The 27,251-nt window shown below is 41.5% G+C and overlaps 1 protein-coding gene and 1 long non-coding RNA gene across 19 annotated transcripts in view; one reads left to right on the forward strand and one right to left on the reverse strand.

Annotated features, from left to right (window-relative positions):
* Window positions 1-27,251, reverse strand: part of OCIAD1 (OCIA domain containing 1) — a 75,590-nt gene that overhangs the window by 21,772 nt on the left and 26,567 nt on the right. For 3 of the 18 annotated variants that reach the window (XM_078367248.1, XM_035293734.3, XM_078367253.1), the window contains exons 1-3: window positions 7,191-7,316; window positions 5,569-5,631; window positions 4,775-4,855 (exon numbers count right to left, since the gene is read on the reverse strand). In XM_078367248.1, coding sequence (XP_078223374.1) covers window positions 4,775-4,855; window positions 5,569-5,626 — 139 coding nt within the window. In that variant the 5' untranslated portion in view covers window positions 5,627-5,631; window positions 7,191-7,316. Of the gene's footprint in view, window positions 1-4,774; window positions 4,856-5,568; window positions 5,632-6,748; window positions 7,156-7,186; window positions 7,317-7,574; window positions 7,669-27,251 lie in introns of those variants that run through there. The other 15 variants (XM_078367249.1, XM_078367245.1, XM_078367254.1 and 12 more) reach the window with 6 other exon arrangements.
* Window positions 7,306-18,056, forward strand: LOC144581822 (uncharacterized). The gene is made up of 2 exons (XR_013533127.1): window positions 7,306-7,383; window positions 17,603-18,056. It is a non-coding gene; the product is annotated as an uncharacterized LOC144581822 (long non-coding RNA).

Raw genomic sequence — 27,251 nt, forward strand, 5'->3', positions numbered from 1 at the left:
AGCCTCTACCTCCCGGGTTTAACCAGTTCTTCTGTCTCAGCCTCCCAAGTAGCTGGGACTACAGGTGACTGCCACCACGCCCCACTAATTTTTGTAGTTGTAGTAGAGATGGGGTTTCACCATATTGGTCAGGCTGGTCTCGAACTCCTGACCTCAGGTGATTGGCCTGCCTCAGCCTCCCAAAGTGCTGGGATTACAGGCAGAAGCCACCATGCCTGGCTGCTTTTGTCTTTTTAACATGTGACTTACCTGTTTAGATGCACAAAGAAATTACTTAGCTTTGTACTGTTCATACACCACATGTCCCACTATTAAGTCTGGTATACATGGGCATCCTGATTATTGCTCACTGCTATTTAATGTACTTTTGGCATAATCCTGTCATAGCTATTTAGAATGTTAAACATATGCAACAGCATACATTTATCAGCCAGTAATAAATCTGGACACCTTAGCATCTATTTAGCCAGTAGGCCAACAGTATAACAATCCCAAACCCTCTCTATCAGACTTGTCTTTTTCTTAATCCTGTGTCATTGAGACTTGAAAACAGATCATTTTATCCTACCTACTCTATACAATTGTCAAAGATTGGAAAAAAAAAAACACAAAAACTGTAGCCAGAGTATATAGCCAAGTTCTCTAAGAAATTCCTCCCATTCTGGCCAGGCACAGTGACTCATACCTGTAATCCCAGCACTTTGGGAGGCTGAGGCAGGTGGATCACCTGAGGTCAGGAGTTCAAGACCAGCCCGGCCAACATCCGTCTCTACTAAAAATACAAAAATTAGCTGGGCGTGGTGGCAGGCACCTGTAATCCCAGCTACTCAGAAGGCCGAGGCAGGAAAACTGCTTGAACCCAGGAGGTGGAGGTTGCAGTGAGCCAAAATCATGCCATTGCACTCCAGCCTGGAGGACAAGAGTGAAATCCAGTCCCAAAAAAAGAAAAGAAAAAGAAATTATTCCCGTTCTATGAGCCATGAAACTTTGATTGAAGTCCTTAATGTATGATGACTATGCGTCTAAAACAATTATTCTCAACTGCACAGTCATCACAAATCAAGATAGACATCATCACCTCATTCTTACTCAGATTCTTTTTAGCTTGAAACATCTGCAAGTCTCTGAATATTGGTGAATAAAATAATTAAGATTCTATCAGAGCTCGTGTTATCTTCCTAACTGCTCTTGGTCTCTGTTGATTCTTCCACCATCACTTGTTCCCTTATCCATGGTACTACTCAAACTTTATTCTTTATTCTATCATTCCTAAGTATTAATCACATGGCAGAAACTATTAACAGTTTTATGCTTTTATCTCTACACTTAATTTGTAGGTGAATTCACCAATACAACTCCACAAGAAACCCGAATTTTTCATCTATATTTTGTTTCTATCTCTAGTTGCTTACAAATCTTCCACAATCGAAAGTTGCTCCATGAATTCAAAATGTCTGAACTAAACTCATTTCCCTCTTCAAACAAGAACTCCTTCTAACTGAACCTTTTATTCAGTAGTATCATCAATAATGAGTTTCCTAAGCTGGTTATCTTAAAACTATTTCTTTCCTCTTACCATTCCTTCATTCCGCCTTAGTTGAATTTCTTTAAAAATCCTATTATTTGTTCTTTAAAAAAGTCTTTCGTTGCCAGCTCATCTTTTCCAGTTCAAATGACACAATATTCAACTTTATCTCATCAATGACTACATACATATGCCTAAGGTTACTGCCAAAAGCTCATAGCAGATTTCACCAAATACAATTTCTCACCCTTCTACCCATCTTGCACACTGCTAACGAACCTTCCTAAAAAAAAACCTTACATATCACCCCGCTTCTGCTCAAGAACCTAAACGATATAATGAATCAAATCTTTAACTCATTACTATGTTTTATGTTCTATCCTCAATGAAAGACTTCTGTTCCAATCAATTCAGGCTCATGGCTCTACAGAGATCAAGTTATTGCAATCTCTGCCATTGTTCACTACTCCTTTCATCCAAATGCTACTCCACCTTTCCTCTTCATTTATCTAATTATTATTAATCTTTTATAGGGGGAGGGTAGAAACAGGGCCACACCATGTTGCCAAGGCTGATCTCAAACTCCTGGTCTCAGGCAATCCTCCTGTCTCAGCCACCCAAAGTGCTGGGGCCAGGTGCAGTGGCTCATGCTTGAAATCCCACCATTCTGAGAGGCCAAGACAGTCAGATCATTTGAGCCCAGGGGTTTAAGATCAGCCTGGGCAACATGGAGAAACCCAGTATCTACAAGACCAAAAACCAAACCAAACCAAGGTGTCAGGATTACAGGTGTGAGCCACCATGCCTGGCTTATAGTCCTATTATAAAGTTATTCCAGTATTGTTTACCTAAAAAATAAAGGTCTCTTTCCAACTCAGGTATTCTACCTTATGTTACATAAAAAGACAATTGTAAAATTGAAAGAGGCTTCAATTTTTAACAAATTGAAATTTAATAAAATTTTCAGAAAATTTTGAATTTTAAAATTTCAAGTTATTCAAATGTTTCAATTTCAGTAAGTCAATTCTACTTAATTTATCTCCTTAAAAAGTCTTCTGCAGTTACACACTTAATCTCTGTTTCATATTATAGCTTTGTCTCACCACATATAAACCTTCTTCAGGGCCAGGCCTGGTGGCTCACACCTGTAATCCCAGCCCTTTGGGAGGCCAAGGCCGGCAAATCAACCGAGGTCAGGGGTTCGAGACCAGCCTCGCCAACATGATGAAACTCTGTCTCTATTAAAAATACAAAAATTAGCTAGGCATGGAGGCGCGTACCTGTAGTCCCAGCTACTTGAGACACTATGGCAGGAGAATCACTTGAACTCAGGAGAAGGATGTTGCAGTGAGCAGAGATGGTACCACTGCACTCTAGCCTGGGCAACAGAGTGAGACATTGTCTCAAAAACAAAACAAAAAAAAAAAGAAGAAAAAAGAAAACTACTTCAGGACAAAGACTGTCCTTTCATAAAACTTATCTTCCCAAAAGGTGCCTTGCACATCTTGTACATTTTAAGCATACGTATCAGGCTGACTGATGAAAATGTACATACTCCTTAATGGCTTACGTTGTCCTTTTTTTCCTTTTTCTTTTTTCTTTGAGACAGGGTCTGGCTCTGTCACCCAGGCTGGAATGCAGTGATGTGATCATAACTCACTGCAGCAGCCTCTATGTACCCAGCTCAAGGGATCCTCCGGCCTCATCCTCAGCCTCCCAAGTGGTTGCAACTACTGCTGTGTACCACCATACCCAGCTAATTTCTTTCATTTTTGGTAGAGATGAGGCCTCTTTCACTTATTGCCTAGGCTGGTCTCAAACTCCTGGGCTCAAACGATCCTCCTGCCTCAGCCTCCCAAAGTGCTGAGATTACAGGTATGAGGCACCATGACCAGCCAAGTTGCCTTTAAAAAAAAAAAATTTGCTGGGCAAGGTGACTCACGCCTGTAATCCCAGCACTTTGGGAGGCCGAGGTGCCTGGATCACCTGAGGTCAGGAGTTTGAGACCAGCCTGGCCAACAAGGTGAAAACCCATCTCTACTAAAAATATAAAAATTTGCTGGGCATGGTTGCACACACCTGTAATCCCAGCTACCTGGGAGGCTGAAGCAGGAGAATCGCTTGAATCCAGGAGGTAGAGGTTGCAGTGAGCAGAGATTGTACCACTGCACTCCAGCCTGGACTACAAGAGCAAAACTCCGTCTCAAAAAAACAAAAATCCATCCTCTTTTTTGTTATAATTACCTTACCTGAAAGGATTACAGTTTCCACGTAAAGCAATACCAGTTCTTTGTTCATTTTCTTTGATTTTTTTTTCTTTTCTTCCAGTGTTTTGTTCAATACTAAGATTATATTTTGTGTATTGCTTCCAACAATCTCTGTCTTTAAAAAGTAAAACCTTGACATATATACACAAATATATATAATTCTCTAGTCAGAAATCAAGAGTTGGTAGTATAACAACATTTCACAAAGATGAAATGGGAACTAACCTGTTATTATGTAATGGTTAAAAGCATCAAGAGTAAAATCTGTTTCAGACAGACCTGGTTTCAACTCCAAACATCGTAATTTATCTCCTGTGTAACACTAGGTGCTGTTGCCATTTAACATCTCTAAACCTCAATTCCCTCACCTGTAAAGTGAGGGTAATAATAATTATCAAGTTTATTGGGTTGTTTTTATATAACTTATGTACATACAGTAAATGCTAACTATTACTATTATCAACAAAATTACCTCATCGTTTTGATTACAAAAATCTGGAAATAATTACTTTAAAATGTATGCAATTCCTTTTTTTTGAGACAGAGTGTCGCTCATTACCCAGGCTGGAGTGCAATGGCGCGATCTCGGCTCACCGCAACCTCCACCTCCTGGGTTCAGGCAATTCTCCTGCCTCAGTCTCCTGAGTAGCTAGAATTACAGGCACCCGCCACCATGCCCAGCTAATTTTTTGTATTTTTAGTAGAGACGGGGTTTCACCATGTTGACCAGGATGATCTCGATCTCTTGACCTCGTGATCCACCCACCTCAGCCTCCCAAAGTGCTGGGATTACAGGCTTGAGCCACCGTGCCCAGCCTGCAATTCCTTTATTTCCTTAATCTCTTTTAACAACAACCACACTATGCAAAAAGTTTGCCAATTTGTTCTATACAGAGTTATTATAATTTCAGATTCAAATTCAGGTCAAAATTTCAGGTACAAATTTTGGATCAAATTACATTAATTAGAAAATTGAACTCACATCTGAACCAGAAGCTTTCATCACTGCATTCTGCGAAGAGTCTCCTTTCTTCCTCTGTTGGAATGTAATCAGGCCCTATGTCTTTTTACAAGGAAAATAAAAAAACATTAAATTACCCATAATAAAAGTAAGTCTGAAAAATTATATTAGCCTAAATATTAACAAGAGACACTTTTTTTTTTTAACTCAAAATATAAAACAACTGGCTTATACATTTTTTTATTTGAGACAGAGTTTCACCGTTGTTGCCCAGGCTAGAGTGCAATGGCGCAATCTCCTCTCACTGCAACCTCCGCCTCCCGGGTTCGAGTGATCTGCTTCAGCCTCCCGAGTAGCTGGGACTGTAGGCACCCATCACCATGCCAGGATAATTTTTTTATTTTTAGTAGAGATGGGGTTTCACCATGTTGCCCAGACTGGTCTCTAACTCCTGACCTCAGGTGATCCACCCATCTCTGCCTCCCAAAGTGCTGGGATTACATGAGCCAGCGCGCCCAGCCATTTACACACTTTTAACAAACTTTGACTTCAAACAGAAGTTAATGCTACTATCTGCTCATCAAGGACTGACAACGTAATGTGCTGGGCCCACTGCAAAAACAAAACAAAACAAAAAATCGTGGAACTCCTTGTCCAAATTATTCAGAATTTCAAGAGTAGAAACATGAAATCAAGTACAGGGGCCTGTCTGCACATGCTCATGAAGCCAGCCCACCTGCCACTGTTACTCAAACCAGTGAAATTTCCTTTGCATAGAAAGCGCTTCTAATTATAAATACTTAATAGATAGTTACGGGTAATTGGTCTTGGAACTTCTGCACTCGGCTCTTGAAAATCAGCCCTCCCATTCATCTTTCCTGTATCAAAAACATCACATATTAAGTATTAGAAACCATCACTAGTTAGGTCAAAGTAAATTAAGATGTAGGCTATAGTAAAACTACTAGTCTACATAGCAATCAATCAACAAGCATTTACTACACACCACAGTATCTTAGATACTTCACATAAAAATAGCTAGATGAAAAAGTAACAGACCTATTAATTTGACTCACTATTCAGGTTACGTTCCTTAATTGAAAAAGCATAAGCGTTTTATAAGTTTATACTGTTTTTTATTAATATCAAGACATAAAAAGATAGCAATAAAATAATATACATATCTTTTCCTCCTGAAACTGTTTGTTTCATATTATCTTACGTTTTGGTTGTTTTGCAAATCTATGCCCAATGATTAGGATAATTCCCCAAAACAGAAGAGAAAAAAATCTCAAGTCATTTTTGAGTTTCCATATTAAAAAACAAAATAATCATCAGAAACATTCAACCTTTCCCACAAAAGAGGACTCCAAAACTACAGAATAACAAAGACGTCATATCCTTCACCCTGTGATGTAAAGCTAACAACAAATTCCGTATCTCCAAATTTCCTTCCTCCCCAAGTATATATTATAAAAAAGGCATAAAATTCCAAGAACGTAAATTTTATTTGGTTCTTTAAAAAAAAAAAAAAAAACTCATATATTGGGACTTAGACCAACAGATCAAGTAACTGTATTTTACAGAATATTTACGCGGGATCATTATTTTTCTTATTTTAATAACAATTTGCATGGAAACAGGAAATGGCATACACAATTAATTCATTTAGTCAGTAAGCCATGAGGGCCTACTACATGCCAATCCCTTAGATCCAGAAAAGGAATAAAAAGGGTAAGCCGAATTCATGGATGGATGGAGCCTGCTGAATAATATACTTCTACCCTACAACCGCATTCGAAAAAAATGAAACTCTCTTATTTCTCACAACAGCATCCTTCCCAGAAACACCACAAAAACTGTCAGGGCAGACAAGGCCCTGGAGACAATACCATTTTAAGCACTTAATAAAAAAGAAAGAAGGATTGAAGCCCCAGCGGCCTACAACCGCTGATTCCCGCACTCCATCCTCCACTCCCTGTGTCCATCTCCCACCTGCCATTACTGACTGATCAACAACCCCACAGGCATTCCGTGACCACGAACTTCCCCAGCTCACACCCCCAGAAGCAATCCGTCGCCTCAGCAGTCACCGACACCAAGGAGGCCGAGACCCGAGCGCGATCTATCCACCCTCACAGGCAGGAAAATGGCGGAAGGTGCGAAAGTCGCGGATGGCCACAGAGGTGGTGAAGGCATACGCGGAGGGCAACTACGGGGCTGTGTGCATCACCTCACCCACCTCCTGTCTACAGCAGCAGACGACTGCGAAGCAAGGCCAAGCGATCAGGGGCAGAAGGCTCGAAAGGGACTAGGGAGGGGCAGGGAAGGAGAAAAGTGCAAGGTACCGCGGGGAGGGGGAGGGGGCGTACAGCCGCAAGAAGTCACCCAGACTGGGGATCTAAATGACCGCGACCCGGAGACAGTGGCTACCTACGGCAGGAAATGACGTCAGAACTCCCTGAGAGGTTTAAGAGCTAGCGGCCCAGGATGGACGCATGCGTATACTCGTCTCTCCTCCCTTCTCTTTCAGGCCGCGGCGCTCAAGAGCCGCACTGCGACTGCGCAGGCGACAGCGGCGGACCAAGAACCCCGCCCGCGCCCTCCCTGGGTGACGGGGAGGGTTGAGGGTAAGCTTGTCTTGGGCTATTGTGACTCACCTCTCTGGGCTTCCCTTGACAGGCTGGCGGGAACATTCTGGAACCCTATGTTGTCCCTTTTTGGAGAGTTAGCGACTTTATACATTTTATCATAAATGAGATAATTTCATTCTTTGACCCTGTAAGCTAAGTAGTGGAAAGTAATTTTTAAGCATACGTACCTGGTTATCTGTCATATCCTCGAGCCAAGTTTCTAAGAGTTCTAGAACCGCTGTCAGGGTACCGTAGTCTCTCTGAGCCTAAGAATTTTCTCATCTGAAAAGTGGAAATGCATATAAGTTTATTAGAATTAAAACAACACATCTAAAGGTTTTAAGCGCTCAATGTCTGTTAATACGGGGCTCATGACTTCCGCTTATGGGACATGGTGCTGCCACACCCAGCCAATCACTACTCATTTTCATCCATTCCTTCCTCAAGTATTTATTAGTACCAGGGACTGGAAGTTATTAGTTACTAAACAGTGGGCAATCCAAGTCCTACTCATTTTATCAACCCTAAAAGCCTCTCAGGTTTCTCATCTCTTTCTGAGTCCCTTTGCCATTTTATCATTTCACATTTACTCTCCCGCAGACATAATTAAGAGAGATGGTCATGTAAAACAAGTCCAATCCCGAGTTGCCTTCCTTAGAGTCTTTTGATAACTTCAGTCATGCACAGAATATAAGGCCCATGATGGCTTGGCCTCTGCCTTTTGAGCATCACTTTCTTCTCTTGCAGTGTTCACTAATAAGAACCAGCTGGAGGTCTTTGCCCTCAGTGTGCTCTGTGCATTGGTCCCTCAGCACAACTCTATTTCCTGCTTTGTCAATTCTATTGATATTTCAAAATTCTGCTTTTACATCACCATCTTTGTGATACCTACCCTGAAACACACCCCAGAGAATTACTCAGTCTTCCTTCTTAGTCCTTAGCTTGTCCATACTGCTGTCACTGCAGTGTACTTCTGCACTGCATTATGATCTTTCTTACTTATGTCTGTCTCTCTTACAGAGCTCCTTTAGGACAGAGACCTTGGCTTGTAAGTCTTTATCGAACCAAATAAATCCCTGAGGTAATCAGTATTGGTAACTAATACTCATTTTGTTCCTGGGACATGCTAAGTTCCTTCTGGGCCCAGGGCCTTTGCAACTGATGTTCCCTCTTCTAGAACACTGTTCTTCCAGATGTTCAACATGGCTTCTTGTCTCAGACTTCAGTTGATGTCACCACATCAGAGAGGCATTCCTTGACCACCCAACTAACATGGCACGCCAGTCACTCTCCATGTTACCTTGCTTATTGTTTTCATAGTATTTGTCATGATGAGAAACTGATTTGTTTGTGTATTGTCTCTCTCTCCTCACTAAAAAGGTGTATGACAGTAGGAGCCATATTTGCTTAGCATCATAGTGATTGGCACATCATCACATGAAGTCAACAAATATTCCTTAAATGAATTTATTGAATGCATTTTTATGAGAGAAGAAATAAAAATAAGAAAATTAGAAGACATTCTAAAAGAAATAAAAAGGAAAGTCTTTTTTTTTTTTTTTTTTTTTTGGACAGGGCCTTGCTCTGTTGCCCAGGCTATAGTACAGTGGTGCCATCTTGGCTCACTGTAACCTCTGCCTCCCAGGTTCAAGCAATTCCTGTACCTCAACATCCTGAGTAGCTGGGACTACAAGTGCACACCACTATGCCCAGCTAATTTTTTTATTTGTAGTGGAGAGGGGGTTTCACCACTTGACCAGGCTGGTCTCCAATTCCTGGCCTCAAGTGGTCTGTCCACTTTGGCCTCCCAAAGTGGCATGAGCCACTGCACCCTACCTTAAAGCAAAGTCTTTTTCTGTGCTTTCTGACTACATTATAAGATTCCAGAATCCAGTTTTACCATATTCTTTATACTTACTGAGCCAGGCCTAACACATAGCATATGATAGATTGATAAGTATATTTTCCGTTGCCCCCTAATTTCTCAGATTAATCAATAAATTGGGTTTCTGTTGATAAAAGGGTATGAGCTCTTTCTGCGGGAACAAATAGGATTCCAAAACATTCAAGTAAACTGTCATTTTGCATTGTGCTGGCATTTAGAGGTTATTGAGTCCTTTGGTAATTTTGGTAATGCAACAATCAAAAAATTCAAACATAAATTGGGTAAGATCCAAAGACTTACTGGAAGTTCATACAAATTTGCTAGAGATGGGCTACAGGCTTTATTAGCCAATTCAGTCTCATGTGTTCTAATCTGGAATGGTGAGATCATCAGAAGTTAATCTACCTGGATTAAATTAAATCACTATTCTTTATTATACTTCCATTGAGTTAAGATCTATTGAAATGTCACCATAAGAAATTTCCATTTATTAGACATCACTTAAAAAAAACTAATTATAAGGGGATAATTTATACTTATAAATTCATGTAAATGAAATCAATGTGGTGAATTTCTACTTGATTTCAGTGTCAATAAAAAATTTCAAATGAACTCTTGAACTTCGATAATTGATCATTATTCAGCGATTATTCAAGCAATAATTATTCAATAAATTATTATTCAGCATATTTCTATTTACGTTTCATTAGAGCAGAGATTGTGTTTTATTATTTCACCGGACTATCTAGTTCAACACATATTTATTGTTCAAAATGTAATGTCATAGAAGCCAAAGGAAAAGAATCTTCTAAGAAGGAAGAAATGGTTGATTATATCAAATGCTGGGAAGAATGGAGAACTATTCATTACATACAGCAATAAGAAGGTTATTTATAACTTTCGCAAGTGTAGTTTTATTAAAATCTAGATTCCAATGGGTTGAGAACAGAATGATTGGAGATAATGTGAGAATCAGTGTACATTCCTCTTTCTAGAAGTTTAGCGCTTGGAGAAAGCAAGACAGAGTGGTAGCTGGAGGAAAAAATTAAAATGGATGGTTATTTTTTGTTTGGGGGCTTTTTCTTTTATGATTTTTAACTGACATAATTATACAGATTTATGGGGTACAGCATGATATTTTGAAACATGTATATGGTGTGTAATAATCAAATCAGAGTAGCATATTCATCACCTCAGTGTTTTTGTTTTTTAATTTTATAGACTTTTAATTGTAATTGGCAAAGCAAAATAGCCAGTAAAAAGAAGAGAGCTACTCTTCTGTAGCTACTGTGCCCGTAATCCCAGGTGGCAGTAGCTCATGCCCGTAATCCCAGGTGGGCAGATCACTTGAGGCCAGGAGTTCAGGACCAGCCTGGTCAACATGGCGAAACCCTGTCTCTACTAAAAATACAAAAATTAGCCAGGTGTGGTGGTGTACACCTGTAATCCCAGCGACTGGGATTGAGGCAGGAGAATTGCTTGAACCCAGGAGGCAGAGGTTGCAGTGAGCTGAGATGTCATCACTGCACTCCAGCCTGGGCAACAGAGTGAGGCTCTTGTCAGAAAGTAAGAAAGAAGAAAGAAAGAGAGAGAGAGAGAGAGAGAAAGGAAGAAGGGAGGGAAGGAGGGAAGGAAGGGAGGGAGGGAAGGAGGAGGGAGGGAGGAGGGAAAATACAAGCAGGAGAAGGGATAATTAATAGCACAGGGTGGATTTCTTAACAAATATTCCCATGGATGTGTTACAGGTATGCCACAAGCTATTGATTCACTCACTCGGCCTTTGCAGTAGTCTGTGGGCAGAGCCCATGAGCTAGTTTCCAGTTTCCTGCATTATAAGCAACCTTCTTTGGGTTCCTCTGAGGTGAGCTAGAGGAAAACAAAGTCTAATGGCATTCCTGTGTACTCCACAAGTGATGAGAATAATAAGCAAAATTCAGCTCTTCTTTCTCCATACTAAAATCTCAGAAAATTCAGCCAAAGGGCATGCTACTGCCCATCATGGGCAAGGGGCCTATGGGGCTGCTGGAGATATTCTTGTGCTAGATGCCCTGGATGCATGGCAGGCATCCCAAGGTGCAGCTAGTAGAGTGGGGAACACAAGGAGTCAGCACAGGGCTCCAGGTAGGTGCAGTTCCAGGAAGTAACCCCAAGGAGCAACTCCATATCTCAGTGTCACATTAATTGGGCATGTCTGGACTTTTGGAGTTGATATGTCCTTTTTGTGGTGTTCATACCAGCTGCAGGGGTTCTGCTCTCACAATGCAAATTACAGTTCCATCATTATTTTGACATATTTGAAATTAAAAAGTCAGGCCAGGCACAGGGGCTCATACCTGTAAGTCCCAATACTTTGGGAGGTCAAGGTGGGCAAATGGTTTGAGCCCAGGAGTTCCAGACCCACCTGGGCAACATTGTAAAACCCTGTCTCTACTAAAATTACAAAAATTAACCAGATGTAGTAGTGCATGCCTGTAGGTGCAGCTACTTGGGAGGCTAAGGTAGGAGGACCACTTCAGTGCAGGAGATCAAGGCTAGAACGAGCTATCACTATGTCATTGCACTCCAGCCTGAGCAACAAAGCGAGACTCTGTCTAAAAGAAAAAAGTTCCTTTGAATTGAAGATTCACCTGAAATGTCATTCAGACATTTCTGTTACATGTCTTAATGAAAGAAAAGAGGCCAGTGCAGTAGTTCACACCTGGCCAAGGCAAGAGGATCGCTTGAGTCCAGGAGTTTGAGACCAGCCTGGGCAATATAACAAGACCCCATCTCTAAAATAATAACAACAATAATAAGCTGGGTGTGGTAGTGCATGCTTGTAGTCCTAGCTATCCAGGATGGGGAGGCAACAGGATCACTTGAGCCCAGAAGTTCTAGGTTGCAATGAGCTATGATGGTGTCTGTACACTCCAGCCTGAGCAAAAGAGTGAGATCCCATCTGAAAAAAAGAAAAAAAAAAGTTTTAGAGTTATTGTGGTAATTTCAATTGTAAATACTGAATGGTTGTTGCATTCAAAATTTCTTGTTAATGGAAACTATTAAAAATTCAGGCTGGGCTCAGTGGCTCACACCTGTAATCCCAGCACTTTGGGAGGCCAAGGCAGGTGGATAGCCTTCAGCTTAGGAGTTCAAGACCAGTGTGGGCAACACGGCAAAACCCCATCTCTACAAAAAATACAAAAAATTAGCCAGGCATGATGGTGCTCGTCTGTAGACCCAGCTACTTAGGAGGCTATGGTGGGAGGAACAACTAGAGCCTGGGAGACACTCCTGGGCAACAAGAGTGAGGCCATGTCTTCAAAACAAAACAAAAATTCAAAGAAGGCCAGGTATAGTGGCTCACTCCTGTTATCTGAGTACTTTGGGAAGCCAAAGCAGAAGGATCATATGAGGCCAGGAGTTTGAGACCAGCCTGGGCAACATAGTGAGACTCCATCGCTACAAGAAAGAAAAAAAAAAAGGTGAGGCATTGTGGCACCCCTGTAGTCCTAGCTTATCGAGAGTGTGAAGCAAGAGGAGCACTTATGCCCAGGGATTTGAGGGTCCGGTGAGCCATGATAATGCCACTGCACTCCAGCCTGGGCAACAGAACAAGACCTTCTTTAAAAAAATTAAAAATCAATAAAAATAAAAATAAATTCAAAGAGATCATCACTTTAAAAAGGAACTGTATATAGCCATTTCTATTTTTTTAAGCATTACAATATTTCTTTTTCTTAATTTTACTTTAAATTCTGGGATACATGTGGAGAACATGTAGGTTTGTTACATAGATATACAGGTGCCATGGTGGTTTGCCGCACCTATCAACCTGCCATTTAGGTTTTATGCCCCACATGGATTATGTGTTTGTCCTAATGCTCTCCCTCCCCTTGCTCTCCACCCCCCAATAGGCCCCAGTGTATGATGTTCCCCTCCCTGTGTACATGTGTTCTCATTGTTCAATTCCTACTTATCAGTGAGAACATATGGTGGTTAGTTTTCTGTCCCTGTGTTAGTTTGCTGAGAATGATGGTTTCCAGCTTCATCCATGTACCTGCAGAGGACATGGACTTATTCTTTTTTTATGGCTGCATAGTATTCCATGGTATATATGTGCCATTTTTTCTTTTTCTTTTTTTTTTTTTTTTTGAGACAGAGTCTCATTCCGTCACCAGGTGTCAGGCTGGAGTGCAGTGGTGCAACCTCGGTTCACTGCAACCTCCGCCTCCTGGGTTCAAGCAATTCTTCTGCCTCAGCCTCCTGAGTAGCTGGGACTACAGGCATGTGCCATCACGCCCAGCTAATTTTTTTGTATTTTTAGTAGAGACGGGGCTTCACCATGTTGGCCAGGATGGTCTTGATCTCTTGACCTCGTGATCCGCCCGCCTCCGCCTCCCAAAGTGCTGGGATTGCAGGCCTGAGCCACCATGCCTGGACTACGTGCCATATTTTCTTTATCCAGTCTATCGTTGATGGGCATTTGGGTTGGTTCCATATCTTTGCTATTGTAAATAGTGCTGTAGTAAACATACATATGCATGTGTCTTCATAGTCGAATGATGTATAATCCTTTGGGTATATACCAGTAATGGTATTGGGTCAAATGGTATTTCTGGTTCTAGATCTTTGAGGAAGCACCACACGGTCTTCCACAATGGTTCAACTAATTTACACTCCCGCCAACAGTGTATGTTCCTATTTCTCCACATCCTCACCAGCCTCTGTTGTTTCCTGACTTTTTTAATAATCGCCATTCTGACTGGTGTAAGATGGTATCTCATTGTGGTTTTGATTTGCATTTCTCTAATGATCAATCATAATGAGCTTTTCTTCATATGTTTGTTGGCCACATAAATAAATGTCTTCTTTTGAGAAGTGTCTGTTTATATCCTTTGCTGACTTTTTGATGGGGTTGTTTTTCTTGTAAATTTGTTTAAGTTCCTTGTAGATTCTAGATATTAGACCTTTGTCAGATGGGTAGCTTGCAGAAATTTTCTCCCATTCTGTAAGTTGCCTGTTCACTCTGATAATAGTTTATTTTGCTGTGCAGAAGCTCTTTAGATTGATTGGATTCTGTTTGTCAATTTTGGCTTTTGTTGCAATTGCTTTTGGTGTTTTAGTTATGAAGTCTTTGCCCATGTCGATGTCCTGAATGGTATTGCCTAGGTTTTCTTCTACGGTTTTTATGATTTTGGGTTTTTACATTTAAGTCTTTAATCCATCTTGAGTTAATTTTTGTATAAATTGTAAGGAAGGGGTCCAGTTTCTGTTTTCTGCATTGAATAAGCCAGTTTTCCCAGCACTATATATTAAGTAGGTGCTGTTTCCCCATTGTTTGTTTTTGTCATATTTGTTGAAGATCAGATGGTTTTAGATGCGTGGTGTTATTTCTGAGGTTTCTGTTCCATTGGTTTATATATCTGTTTTGGTACCAGTACCATGCTGTTTTGATTACTACAGCCTTGTAGTACAGTTTGAAGTCAGGTAGTGTGATGCTCCCAGCTTTGTTCTTTTTGCTTTGGATAGTCTTGGCAATATGGGCTCTTTTTTGGTTCCATATGAAATTTAAAGTAGTTTTTTCTAATTCTGTGATGAGTCACTGGTAGCTTGATGGGAATAGCATTGAATCTATAAATTACTTTGGGCAGTATGGCCATTTTCACAATTTTGATTCTTCCTGTCCATAAGCATGGAAAGTCTTTCCATTTGTTTGCATCCTGTTCCTTCCTCTGGAAGCTTCATTCCTGAGGCGCACTAGCCTGATGTCAGCTGGAGCTCTTCTGTATAAGGTGTCTGTCAACCCTTGTTGGGAGGTCTCTCCCAGTCAGGAGGCACAGGGATCAGGGACCCACTTGAGGAGGCTTTGTCCCTTAGCAGAGCTGGTGCACTGTGCTGGGAGAATCCTTTGTGTCAGGATCAGCAGCTCTCTTCAGAGCCAGCAGGCGGGAACTAGTAAATCGTTTGAAGCTGTACCCACAGCCCCACTTTCCCCTAAGTGCTCTGTCCTAGGGAGATGAGAGTTTTGTGTGTAAGCCCCTGACTGGGGCTGTTACCTTTCCTTCGGAGATGCCCTGCCCAGTGAGGAGAAATCTAGAGAAGCAGCCTGGCCCCAGTCACTTTGCCAAGCCCAGCGCAGACCTCCCAGCCTCCTTAGCATTGTTAGGGGAAAACCACCTACTAAAGCCTCAGTAATGGCAAATGCTACTCCCTGAATCAAGCTCTATCATCCCACGTTGACTTCAGACTGCTGTGCTGGCAGCAAGAATTTCAAGCCAGTGGTTCTTAGCTTGCTGGGCTCTGTGGGAATGGGACCCGCTGAGTGAGACCATGTGGCTCCCTGGCTTCAGCCTCCTTTCCAGGGAAGTGAATGGTTTTGTCTTGCTGGGGTTCCAGGTGTCACTGGGGTATGAGTAAATATTTCTGCAGCTAGCTTGGTGTCTGCCCAAACAGCTTCCCCGTTTTGTGCTTGAAACCCAGGGCTCTGGTGGGAATCTCCTGATCTGCAGATTGCAAAAATTGTGGTAAAAGTATAGTAACCAGGCTGGGCACTACAGCCCCTCATGGCTTCCCTTTTCTGGAGGAGGGAGGTCCCTGGCTCCTTACAATTCCCGGGTGCAGCAACACCCCATTCTCCTTCTGCTCATTCTCCATGGATTGGACGCACTGCCTAACCAGTCCCAAGGAGATAAACGGTACCTCAATTGGAAATGCAGAAATCACATACTTTCTGCATTGGTCTTGCTGGGAGCTGTTCCTATTCGGCCATTTTGCCCCCTTTTTTTGGTGGGGAGAGAGTCTCGCTCTGTCACCCAGGTTGAAGTGCAATGGTACTATCTCAGCTCACTGCAAACTCTGCCTCCTGGATTCAAAGGATTCTCTTGCTTCAGCCTCCCTAGTAGCTGGGATTACAAGTATGTGTCACCATGCCCAGCTAATTTTTGTATTTTTAGTAGAGGCAGGGTTTTGCCATGTTGATCAGGCTGGTCTCAAACTCCTGACCTCAGGTGATCCACCCACCTCGGCCTCCCAAAGTGCTGAGATTACAGGTGTGAGCCACTGTGCTCTGCTACCATTTCAAATTTAAGCCTAATAGTAAATAGTAAGAAGTTGGATTTTGAGAAGCAAGCCCAAGTTTTAAAAGATACTGTTTCAAAGTCTTATAAAATTCAATATTTATTCAGTAAAAGCCAGTATTTATTATCTTTTGTTATCTTCCTTTGCATTTGGTATTTTTAATTGCAGTTACTATATATCAACTAAGTGCTAATATAGATGTTTCAGTTGCCTCCAGTTTATTCTAGTGAACTCCATTATTCCGTATGTGCCTCAATATAAAAAAGATTGGGACATATTGGCATAGAATATCCAAACAGAGCAAGAGAGAGAGAGATGCACAGGTGGATAAATCGACATAAATGGAATAAGGACTGACTCATCCTGTGTGACTAGGAGGAAGACAGTAATGAAAGTTACAGAATACAGGCCACTTTATACATTTGTGATAGAAAGACAAAGTAGTTGAGGATATTGGCAAGAGAATGGCTGAAGAGAATGGCAAGAGAATGGTTCCATTATGGGCAATGGAATTGAAGTTGAGTAGGGATGAAATGAAGACAATCAGATAGGGATAAAGTTAAGATTATCAAAAGATCTGCTAGTCACTATGATGCCAAAGAACAGGTATGTGTGGATTATCTACGCAGGAAAGCTGAAAGAATATGATGTTGACTGGATAGTGGAATGTAAATATTTCATACTCAATGAATTTACACCTTGGCCACAAAAAGCTTTGTTGTCATTAAAACAGAGGTGATGGGAAATGAAAGGAAAAGTAATGTTGGGACCGTAGGGGTTCTGAGCTGCTAGCTAATGCAGCAGTGTGATTTCCTCCTAGCCACTAGAGTAGGGATTTGAGAATTTGACAAGAACTGAGACAGCCCTGTCCACATTGTCAGAACCTAGTGTAGTTCATGAGCCTCAGGAGTGAAGATTTTTTTTTTTTTTTTTAATTTTTTATTGGATTATAGGTTTTGGGGTACATGAGCAGAGCAAGGAGTGAAGATTTTTTCGTATGTAAGACCCACTATAGTTTTCAGACCTTTGACAAAGTGCAGCACTTCTTAAAGACCGTCCAAAAAACAGGCTTACCGAGAAATGTAAATTCCCTGGCAGGTTTTGCAGATCACTCCAAAAAAAGCATAGTTTCATGCAAATGAAGTTTCAAGACAATTACCTCCCAGCTACTTCTTGCAAACACATTGCCAATCTCTGAGTCTTGTCTACAGAGAAACCTTGTATCTGCCATTGTGTGAACTTCTTCTAGATAATTTTTTCTTTTTTCTCTTTTAGATGGAGTCTCGCACTGTTGCCCGGGCTGGAGTGCAATGGTGTGATCTCGGCTCACTGCAACCTTGGTCTCCTGGGTTCATGTGATTCTCTGCCTCAGTCTTCCAAGAAGCTGGGATTATAGGTGCATACCACCACACTCAGCTAATTTTTTGTATTTTTAGTAGAGACACGGTTTCACTATGTTGGCCAGACTGGTCTCAAACTCCTGACCTCGTGATCCACCCGCCTCGGCCTCCCAAAGTGCTAGGATTACAGGCGTGAGCCACCATGCCCAGCCTCTTCTAGAAATGATTTAAGAGGACTTCAGAAATCCTGCAGTACCAGAATGTATCTGAATATATGGATTATCCTTTTAAGGCATATTTTGTGCTTGCTTTCCTTTTTTTTTTCAGCAGAAGAGATGAAGAGAATCATCAATAAAATCATGGAGCCCATGTGTCAGTATTAATATGAACCTAAGAAGAATCTATTAGTATCTCTGAGATTCTGAATCATAGAAAGTTATAAGTTTTAAAGCACCTGACAGCATCCGGGACTTGGTTTGCATGCAGAAAATGTGAGGTTTTGTTTGTTTTTCTTTTTTTTTTTCCGTAAGTTTTAAATAGTGCGCTGTTCTGAGTAAGGTGATGAACTCTCAGGTGTTTGTTTTTCTTGAAGATTTAAAGTACTAGAAAGGAGTTTGAAAAAGAGAGAGAGAGGTAAGCATAAAAGCGATCTAGTCTAGACTGTTAATTTAGGACAATTCCTGGTAAACTATTGCAAATAGTTGGTCTAACTTTGTAATTAAAATTTAAAACCAAAGTTTAGTTTTAAGGGGAAAATTGGGCTTCCAATGATCACTATTAGCTCTAGTCAATGCTATTTTGTGGATTATATTATTTTTGTTTTGGCCCTAATTCCAAGTCTATCTCCAATATTCTGAATATTGCATTCAAACACCAATCTGTCTTTAAATATGCAGAGTCAGCTCTTAGTCAAAGGTTAGAGAAGGAGAGTTTTTTTCACATTTGGTGACTCTATGATTTCACTACAAGAAATATTTGAAGGAAAAAAAAGGCTTTCTGAATAGCCATCCCCTGCTTTTCTTTCTTATATGACAGTTTCATTTTCAGGCAGAAGCAAGGAGAAAAAAAAACCCTCCACAGGAGGTGACCCTTGCTACAGTGCTCCTCGTGCTGTCAATCAAACAGAGAACCATCTGTCTCACTTTAGATTTCAGAAGCTATCTTGCACATCTGCTGTGCCTTTTCTATTGCCACTTATAGAACACACTAAGAGCTGTTAGATGAATTAGAGGAACCAGAGTGCAGCTGCATGGAGCTGGTTTGAATTTTGCAGCTGGGTCCTACTTATCAATCTCAGTCTTGAAATTTTTTTATTGAGATTAGAACCACAAAATAATTTATTATTAATAATAACTTCTAATTTATTATTAATAACTTCTAAAAAAGTCTTACATTTTTATTCTCTGAAAGTTTATATATTTTTTACAACTCTCACCAAATGCTTAAAATTCTAGCCAATGGTAATATTTAAGTAGTTATTCAGGAGCTCCTCTTAAGAAAAGTGTCACATGGAAAAAATGTTTTTAAAACTTTAACTCAAGTGCCAAATACTTTTCGATATAGAAGCAAGTTTGATGCTTGTTATAGAAAATGCTAGAAGTTTGCAGGCCACAAATCTAAAATATTAGCAGCTTTAGGTCTGTTTTTGTTTGTTTCCCCTTTGGGACAGGATCTCACTTTGTCACCCAGGCTGGAGCACAGTGGAGCTGATTCCCGGCTCATTGCAATCTCTACCTCTCTGGGTCAAGTAAGCCTCCCACCTCGGCCTCCTGAGTAGCTCGGACTACAGGCACGTGCCACTATGCCCAACTAATTTTTGTATTTTTTATAGAGGCGGGGTTTCATCATGTTGTCCAGGCTGATCTCAAACTCTTGGGCTCAAGCAATCTACCCACCTCCACTTCCCAAGGTACTGGGATTACAAGTGTGAGCCACTGCGCCTAACCAGTTCCTGCAGCATTTTCACATGCCTTTAGGATAACGCTTACTACATCACAATTGTTTGTCTACTTGTTTCACCCACAGTATTGATCCTGTAAGTAAAGGGACCCCCCACCATATCAACAATGTCACGTATACCAGGCCCTTTTAAAAATATTTCGTTAAATGAAAAATCATAGTATGTAATAAAAAAAAGTGTTGTGATATTTCTTTAAAGAAGCAATCGGAATTCCACATCATGCAGGATAGATGTCATGACAAGAGTTTGTGGAATTCTTCTGTACCTATACCCGTATAGTGTCTTTCCGCCATGACACACACAGCTCTTCTGCCTGTGCTCCTATCCAGGACCAGCCCTGTACTTGTGAGGTAGATTGCATCCTCTTTCACCTACTCAAGGTGTTCACCTACTCAAGGTTGAGCACCTACTCAAGGTACTCACCTCCAACAGTTCTACCCACTCCGTCTCCCATCCCTGATTTCTCTTCACTGTAAGAAAACTCCCATCAGCTTATAAACGAGTTATGATTCTCACCTTTAACAACAAAAATCCCAAAGCTTTTCTTGACTTCATATCCTCATTTATTTGCTCTTTTATGACAAAACTCCTTGAAAGAATTATCTCCACTTCCTGTGTCTAATTCTTCTCTTCCCAGTTTCTCTTGGGCTCACTCCAAACACTTTTACCCTAGCCCTTCCATGGCAAATGTCCTCATCAAAGACTCCATGACCTTTGTGTTACTAAATCAGTCTTTCCATCTTTCAATTCTCAATTGTTGTATTATGTGACCTATTCTAAACTTTTGACACAGTCACTCCTTTATTCTCTTCACTTTGTTCAAAAATTTGGCCCCCTTTTCCTTTTTTCCCTCTATCTCACTGACCACTGTTTTTCAGTTTCCTTTGCTGGTTCTTTCTCATCTCTCTGATTTCCAAATTTTGGGGTGGCTTTGACTCAGACAGACCTTAGACATCTTGGTAGTCACTTTCTTGGTAACCTACACTGGTTTCAAGGCTTTAAATAGCATATGGTAAATGCCAAATTTAGGTGTTTTTTTTTTTTTTTTTTTTAACGAAGTCTCTCTCTGTTGCCCACCTCCTGGGTCTAAGCCTCAGCTTCCCAAGTAGCTGGGAATATAGGCATGTATCACCATGCCTGGCTAATTTTTTGTATTTTTAGTAGACACAAGGTTTTACCCTGTTGCCCAGTCTTGAACTCCTGACCTCAAATGATCCACCTCGGCCTCCCAGAGTGCTGGGATTACAGGCATGAGCCACTGCCCAGCCTTAAATTTGGTTTTTGAGTATAGACCTCACTCTGGAACTTCAGATGCATATGTCTGCCTACATGTATCTAATTTGCATCTCAAAACTTTACATAGCTGAAACCAAATTTCTGGTCTTTAACACTACAAAAGAAAAAAAATGAAACACTTCTTTTCAGTCTTCTCCATCTCATTTAAAGGCACTCCTTTTTCCATTTTATTTGACTAAAATCTGTGGAGGCATCCTTGACTCTTCTTTCTCTCTCTACATAAAATTTTTTTGTGACTTATATTGGATTTACCTTTAAAGTATATCCATAATCTGATCCATTATTATTATTATTATTTTGAGACAGGATCTCACTCTGTCACCCAGGTTGGAGTACAGTGGCACAATCTTGGCTCACTGGAACCTCTGCCTTACCCAGGAGTGGTGAATTGTATTATGCAGCTATCTGAGGGCAATTACATAGAGCCTGAGATGGGTACCTGCTTGGCATGTTTGAGAAAATGCAAGAGCAGTGTTGCTGGAGTGTAATTAACGAGGGAAAGCATGGTGGAGTATAAAGTCTGGAGGAAAAGGGAAAAAAGACTGAAGGGCCTCCTATGCCATTGTAAAGACTTTGGCTTTTATTGGAGAATGGGAAGCCATTTGGAGGGTTCTGAGTAAAGAAGTGGCCATCTACTTGGATTTTAATAAGATCACTCTGGCTACTGTGTTAAGAGTAAAGTGAAGCAAGACCTGGAGGCCAGTTTGGGGACTTCTGCAATAATTTAGGCAAGAGATCATGATGATGTGAATCAAGGTGGTAGCGGGAGATCTAATGAGAAGGGATCAGGCTGGGTATAGTTGTTCATACCTGTAATCTCAACACTTTGGGAGTCCAAGGTGGATGGATGGCCTGAGCTCAAGAGTTCGAGACCAGCCTGTACAACATGGCAAAACTGTTTCTATTAAAAATACGAAAAATTAGCCAGGTATGGTGGTGTGTGCCTGTGATCCCAACTACTTGGAAGGCTGAGGTGGGAGGATCATGCCACTGCACTCCAGCCTGGGTGACAGAGTGAGACTCAGTCTCAAAAAAAAAAAAATTGCAACTCCTCACTTCTTTTTCTCCCATCCTCAGTCACTATCCATTGCAGGCATTTCCTATCCCTCTCCTATTCCCTGCTTTTCCCCACCTCTGGTAGCACTTATTACAACCCAACCTATTGTTTTACTCATTCCTTGTCTGTCTATAGGTAAGCACCATGAGGCAGGATTTTAATTTTTTCACTGATGTATCCCTAGTGCCTAGAACAGTGCCTGGCACTTAGGTGCTTAAATAATATTTTTTAAAAGACTAAATAAATAAGCAATAGTCATTAATGAGCATATATCATATGACAGGGACTGGATAAGAGAATCCCTTAAGCCCAGGAAGTTCGAGGCCTGCCTGGACAATGTAGTAAGATCTCATCTCTTAAAAACAGCCAGTCGCCGTGGCTCACATCTGTCATCCCCGCACTTTGGGAAGCCGTGGTGGGTGGATCACAGTGTCAGGAGTTTGAGACCAGCCTGACCAACATGGTGAAACACCCCATCTCTACTAAAAATACAAAAATTAGCCAGATGTAGTGGCAAGCACCTGTAATCCCAGCTACTCAAGAGGCTGAGGCAGGAGAATCGCTTGAACCCGGGAGACGGAGGTTGCAGTGAGCCAAGATCACACCATTGCACTCCAGCCTGGGTGAGAAAGCGAGACTCTGTCTCAAAGGGTGAGACTCCATCTCAAAACACACTTACATATACTCTGCTCCTGAAAGTCTAGCTATTTTTGGCAGAGATAGTAAGAATATCTAATATTTGTCAAGCATCAGACACTGTTCTAAGAATTTTGCATGTATCATTTCATTTAGTTCTCAAAATAAGAGGTGGATACTATTAAATAATATTTTACAAACAAGGGGACCAAAGCGCTGAAATGAAGAAGCATACTTAATGTCACAGAGATAGTAACCAGTGATGCTAGGATTCAAATCCATACAGTCTGACTTTGGAACCCATATGGTTAAGGACTTAAGTTTGAAGTTTATAATGCAATGAAGTCACTACTGTGATTAAAAGGAGCCCAGGTCATTAGAGGAAAACATAGCAGGCCAAACTTTCTGGGAGAGGTGATTGTGAGGGACTGCAATTAGTTAGCCAAGGGAAGAACAAGGGAGTGGATGCTTAGGCAGCATATGCAATAACAGGTGAAAGACTGGGTGCTTGGGCATCCTACAAATGTTATTAGTAATAGCTAGAGAATAAAGTGGCAGAGAGAAGGTGATAAGAGCAGATAAGGTAGACAGAGGCCATAATATGAAGGGCCTCAAATGTCATAATTAGGATTTTACATATTATCTTAAAAAAAATTTTTTTTTCTTTTGAGACTGTGTCTCACTCTGTTGCCCAGGCTGGAGTGCAGTGGTGCAATCTCAACTCACTGCAACCTCCACCTCCCAGGTTCAAGCAATTCTTCCTGCCTCAGCCTTCCGAGTAGTTGGGATTACAAGTGCCCGCCACCATGCCCGGTTAATTTGTTTGTATTTGAAGCAGAGATGGGTTTTCACCATGTTGGCCAGCCTGGTCTCGAACTCCTGATGTCAGGTCATCTGCCTGCCTCGGCCTCCCAAAGTGTTGGGATTATAGGCATGAGCCACTGCACCTGGTCTTTACATTTTATCTTGAAGGCAATAGGGAAAGCCACAGATGGATTTTAAACGAGGAAATGGAAATATAATCAGATTTGAATTTCAGAAAAATCACTCTGAGCTGTGTAGCTAACAGATTAAATTAAAGGCAAGGAGAAAAGCTATATTTAATTAAGGTTGTTTTACTAATACAAGGAAAAAGAATGAAGACGTGAACTAAGATGGTTGAAATGGTGATGAAGACAGGTGAACAGATTTAAGAAATAATGAAACATATAATCAAAGGGATGCAGTTACCAACTAAGGAGGGTTGTTAAAGAGGAAGAGAACAAGAATGACTCTCAGGTTTGGTAACAGTACTGGGTGGTAGGACCACTGACTGCCGTAGAGAATACTAGAGGGAGAAAAATTTGATTGAGGGAGAAACATATATATCAGCTGAGTGTTGGACGTGCTGAGTTTACAATTATCTTGCTTCCTTTGTGCTGCTGTAATGGAATACCACAGGCCGGGTAATTTACCAAGAACAGAAATTTATTTCTTATAGTTTTGGAGGCTGGGAAGTCCAAGATTAACGCACCAGCAGGTTCAACTGTATGGTGAGGGCTTTGTTTTTCAGAGGGAGGAGGAACACTATGTCCTCATGTGGAGGAAGGGGTTAGGGCAAGTCAGCCAAATGCTGCAATACCTCTTTTATAAGGTCCTTAATCCCATCAATAAGGGAGCAGCCATCCGGGCATGGTGGCTCATGCCTGTAATCCCAGCATTTTGGGAGGTTGAGGTAGGCAGATCACCTGAAGTCGGGAATTCGAGACCAGCCTGACCAACATGGAGAAACCCCAACTCTACTAAAAATACACAGTTAGCAGGGTGTGATGTGGCATGCCTAATCCCAGCTACTTCGGAGGCTGAGGCAGGACAACCACTTAAACCCCAGAGGCAGAGGTTGCAGTGAGCCAAGATTGTGCCATTGCACTCCAGCCCGGGCAAGAATGAAACTCTTGTCTTAAAAAAAAAGTGGGAGGAGTGGAGGGAGAGCAGCCCTCAAGGCCTAATCACCTCTTAAAGGCACCATCTTTTTTTTTTTCTTTTTTGGAGATAGGGCTCACTCTGTCACCCAGCCTGGAGTACAGTGGCGCAGTCACCACTCGCGGTGGCCTTAAACTCTCAGGCTTAGGTAATTGAACCACCTCAGCTTCCTTAGTAGCTGGGATTACAGATGCACATCACCACACGCAGCTAATTTTTTGTAGAGATGAGGTTTCACCACCTTGTCCAATCTGGTCTTGAACTCCTGGGCTAAGTGATCCTTCTGTCTTGGCCTCTCAGAATGCTGGGTTTATATACTTGAGCCGCTGCATTTGGCTAGCCCCACCTCTTAATAGCATCGTATTTGCAACACCTGAGTTTTGGAGAGAACCTATACAAAACAGCACAATACCCTAGTGGAGAGCTGTAGTGAGCAGCTGGATGTATTGGTCTGGAGCTATTACCTCTATGACATTGAGTGTGCTTAGGTCCCCTGGTTTGTAAAAATAGTACTTTAATAGTATCCACCTCTTATTCTAAGAACGAAATAACATGATACATGTAAAATTCTTAGAACAGTACCTGGTACAAAGTAACAGTGCCTGATGTAGGGCTCAGGAAAACATCTGGGCTGGAGACATCAGGCCATAGATGAAGTTGATGTCATAGTAGCAAAAGAGTAAAATGAACACTGGGAAACACCCACATTTAAAGCAGTGAGTTTGAGCATCAAATCGCCTTGGGAAGTTTTTAAAAATACAGATTCTCTGGAGCCCCTCCCCAAATCTACTGAAGCAGAATCTTCAGAGATGAGAGAAGGAGGAATCTAAATTTTTAAGAGCTCTCAGTTAATTTTGCTTAGGCCAGCCTGCAACTGGAAACCAGTGATTAAAATGATGGGAAGAGATCAAGAAACATACTTTTAAAAAGAGGCAAGAAAGGGAATAAATAATAATGCCTAACATTGATTACACACTTAGTGTGAGTCAGGTACTATTCTAAACACTTTGGAGCAATCTCATATGAATCCTTATAACAACCCAATAGGTACTTGGTACTATTATCCCCACTCTATACATGAGGAATTTGAGATACAAGGATGTCATATAATTTACTGAAGTTCAGATTGCTAATAAGTGGTAGATCCAGGATTTAGATCTAGTCCATGCTCTAGATCAGTGCCTCTCAGATTTTTTTATTTTTGTTTTTTGAGACAGGATTATGCTCTTCACCCAGGCTGGAGTGCAGTGGCTCAATCATAGCTCACTATAATCTTGAGCTCCTGTTCAGACCTACTCAATCAGAATCTGTATTTTAAACAAATTCATAACCACTGTAGTTCCAGCTATTCAGGAGGTTCAGGCAGGAGGATCATTTGAGGGTAGAAGTTTGAGATCAGCCTGGGTAACCCTGTCTCTACACACAAAAATTTTTTTAAATAGCCACCTGTTGGTGGTTTGTGCCTGTAGTCCCAGCTACCCTGGAGGCTGAGGCAGGAGAATCACTTGAGCCCAAAAGTTTGAGGCTGCAGTGAGCTGTGATGGCACCACTGCACTGCAGCCTGGGCAACAGAGTGAAAGCCGGGTGCAGTAGCTTATGCCTGTAATCCCAGCACTTTGGGAGGCCGAGGTGGGTGGATCACGAGGTCAAGAGATTGAGACCATCCTGGCCAACATGGTGAAAGCCGTCTCTACTAAAAATACAAAAATTAGCCAGGTGTGGTGGTCTGTGCCTGTAGTCTCAGCTACTTGGGAGGCTGAGGCAAGAGAATCACTTGAACTTGGGGGGCAGAGGTTGCAGTGAGCCAAGATCACGCTACTGCACTTCAGCCTGGGCTACAGAGGGAGACTCCATCTCATAGAGAGAGAGAGAGAGAGAGAGAGAGGGAGACAGGGAAAGAAGGAGGGAGGAAGGGAGGCAGGAAGGAAGGGAGGGAGGGAGGAAGGAAGGAAGAAGGGAAGTAAGAAGGGAGGGAAGGAAGGAATGAAAGGAAGGAAGGAAGGGAGGGAGGGAGGGAGGGACTAAAGTTAATTTAAAAGGGCAAGGGCAGGGATAATTCTGGGCTATCAACCAGAGTATGATTAGTCAAATCAATCTTATTCTGTGTATCTGTGGTGTAATTTTAAAAATCCAGAATTTGAAGTGGGTTTTAAACATTCTCTATGATATAATCTAAAGAGAAAAGATTTTCCCGAGTAGAAAAAAGAGAAAAAATTCATAAAAGTGATTTAGGAAAATAATGAAAACTAACAAAATGCAAAGTCCTTTTCCAAAGTTCCCCCAAAAAAGTGTCCTAATGAAAGCAAAAAACTGGAATATCTTCTTTAAAATGTTTTTCCAAATTTATTTATTTATTTGAGAGAAGGTCTCACTGTGGTGCAGGGGCATGATCCTGGCTCACGGCAACCTCTGCCTGCCTCCTGGGTTCAAGTGATTCTCCTGCCTCAGCCTCCCCAGTAGCTGGGACTACACGTACCTGCCACCACATGCGGCTAATTTTTGTACCTTTAGTAGAGATGGGGTTTCACCATGTTAGCCAGGCTGGTCTCAAACTCCTGGCCTCAGGTGATCCACCTGCCTCAGCCTCCCGAAGTGCTGGGATTACAAGTATGAGCCACCACCGTGCCTGGCCTGTTTTTCAAAATTTAAATGACAAATGCAAAAGAAGCCAGA

This window comes from Callithrix jacchus, chromosome 3, assembly GCF_049354715.1.
Source record: "Callithrix jacchus isolate 240 chromosome 3, calJac240_pri, whole genome shotgun sequence".
NCBI lineage: Eukaryota > Metazoa > Chordata > Mammalia > Primates > Cebidae > Callithrix > Callithrix jacchus.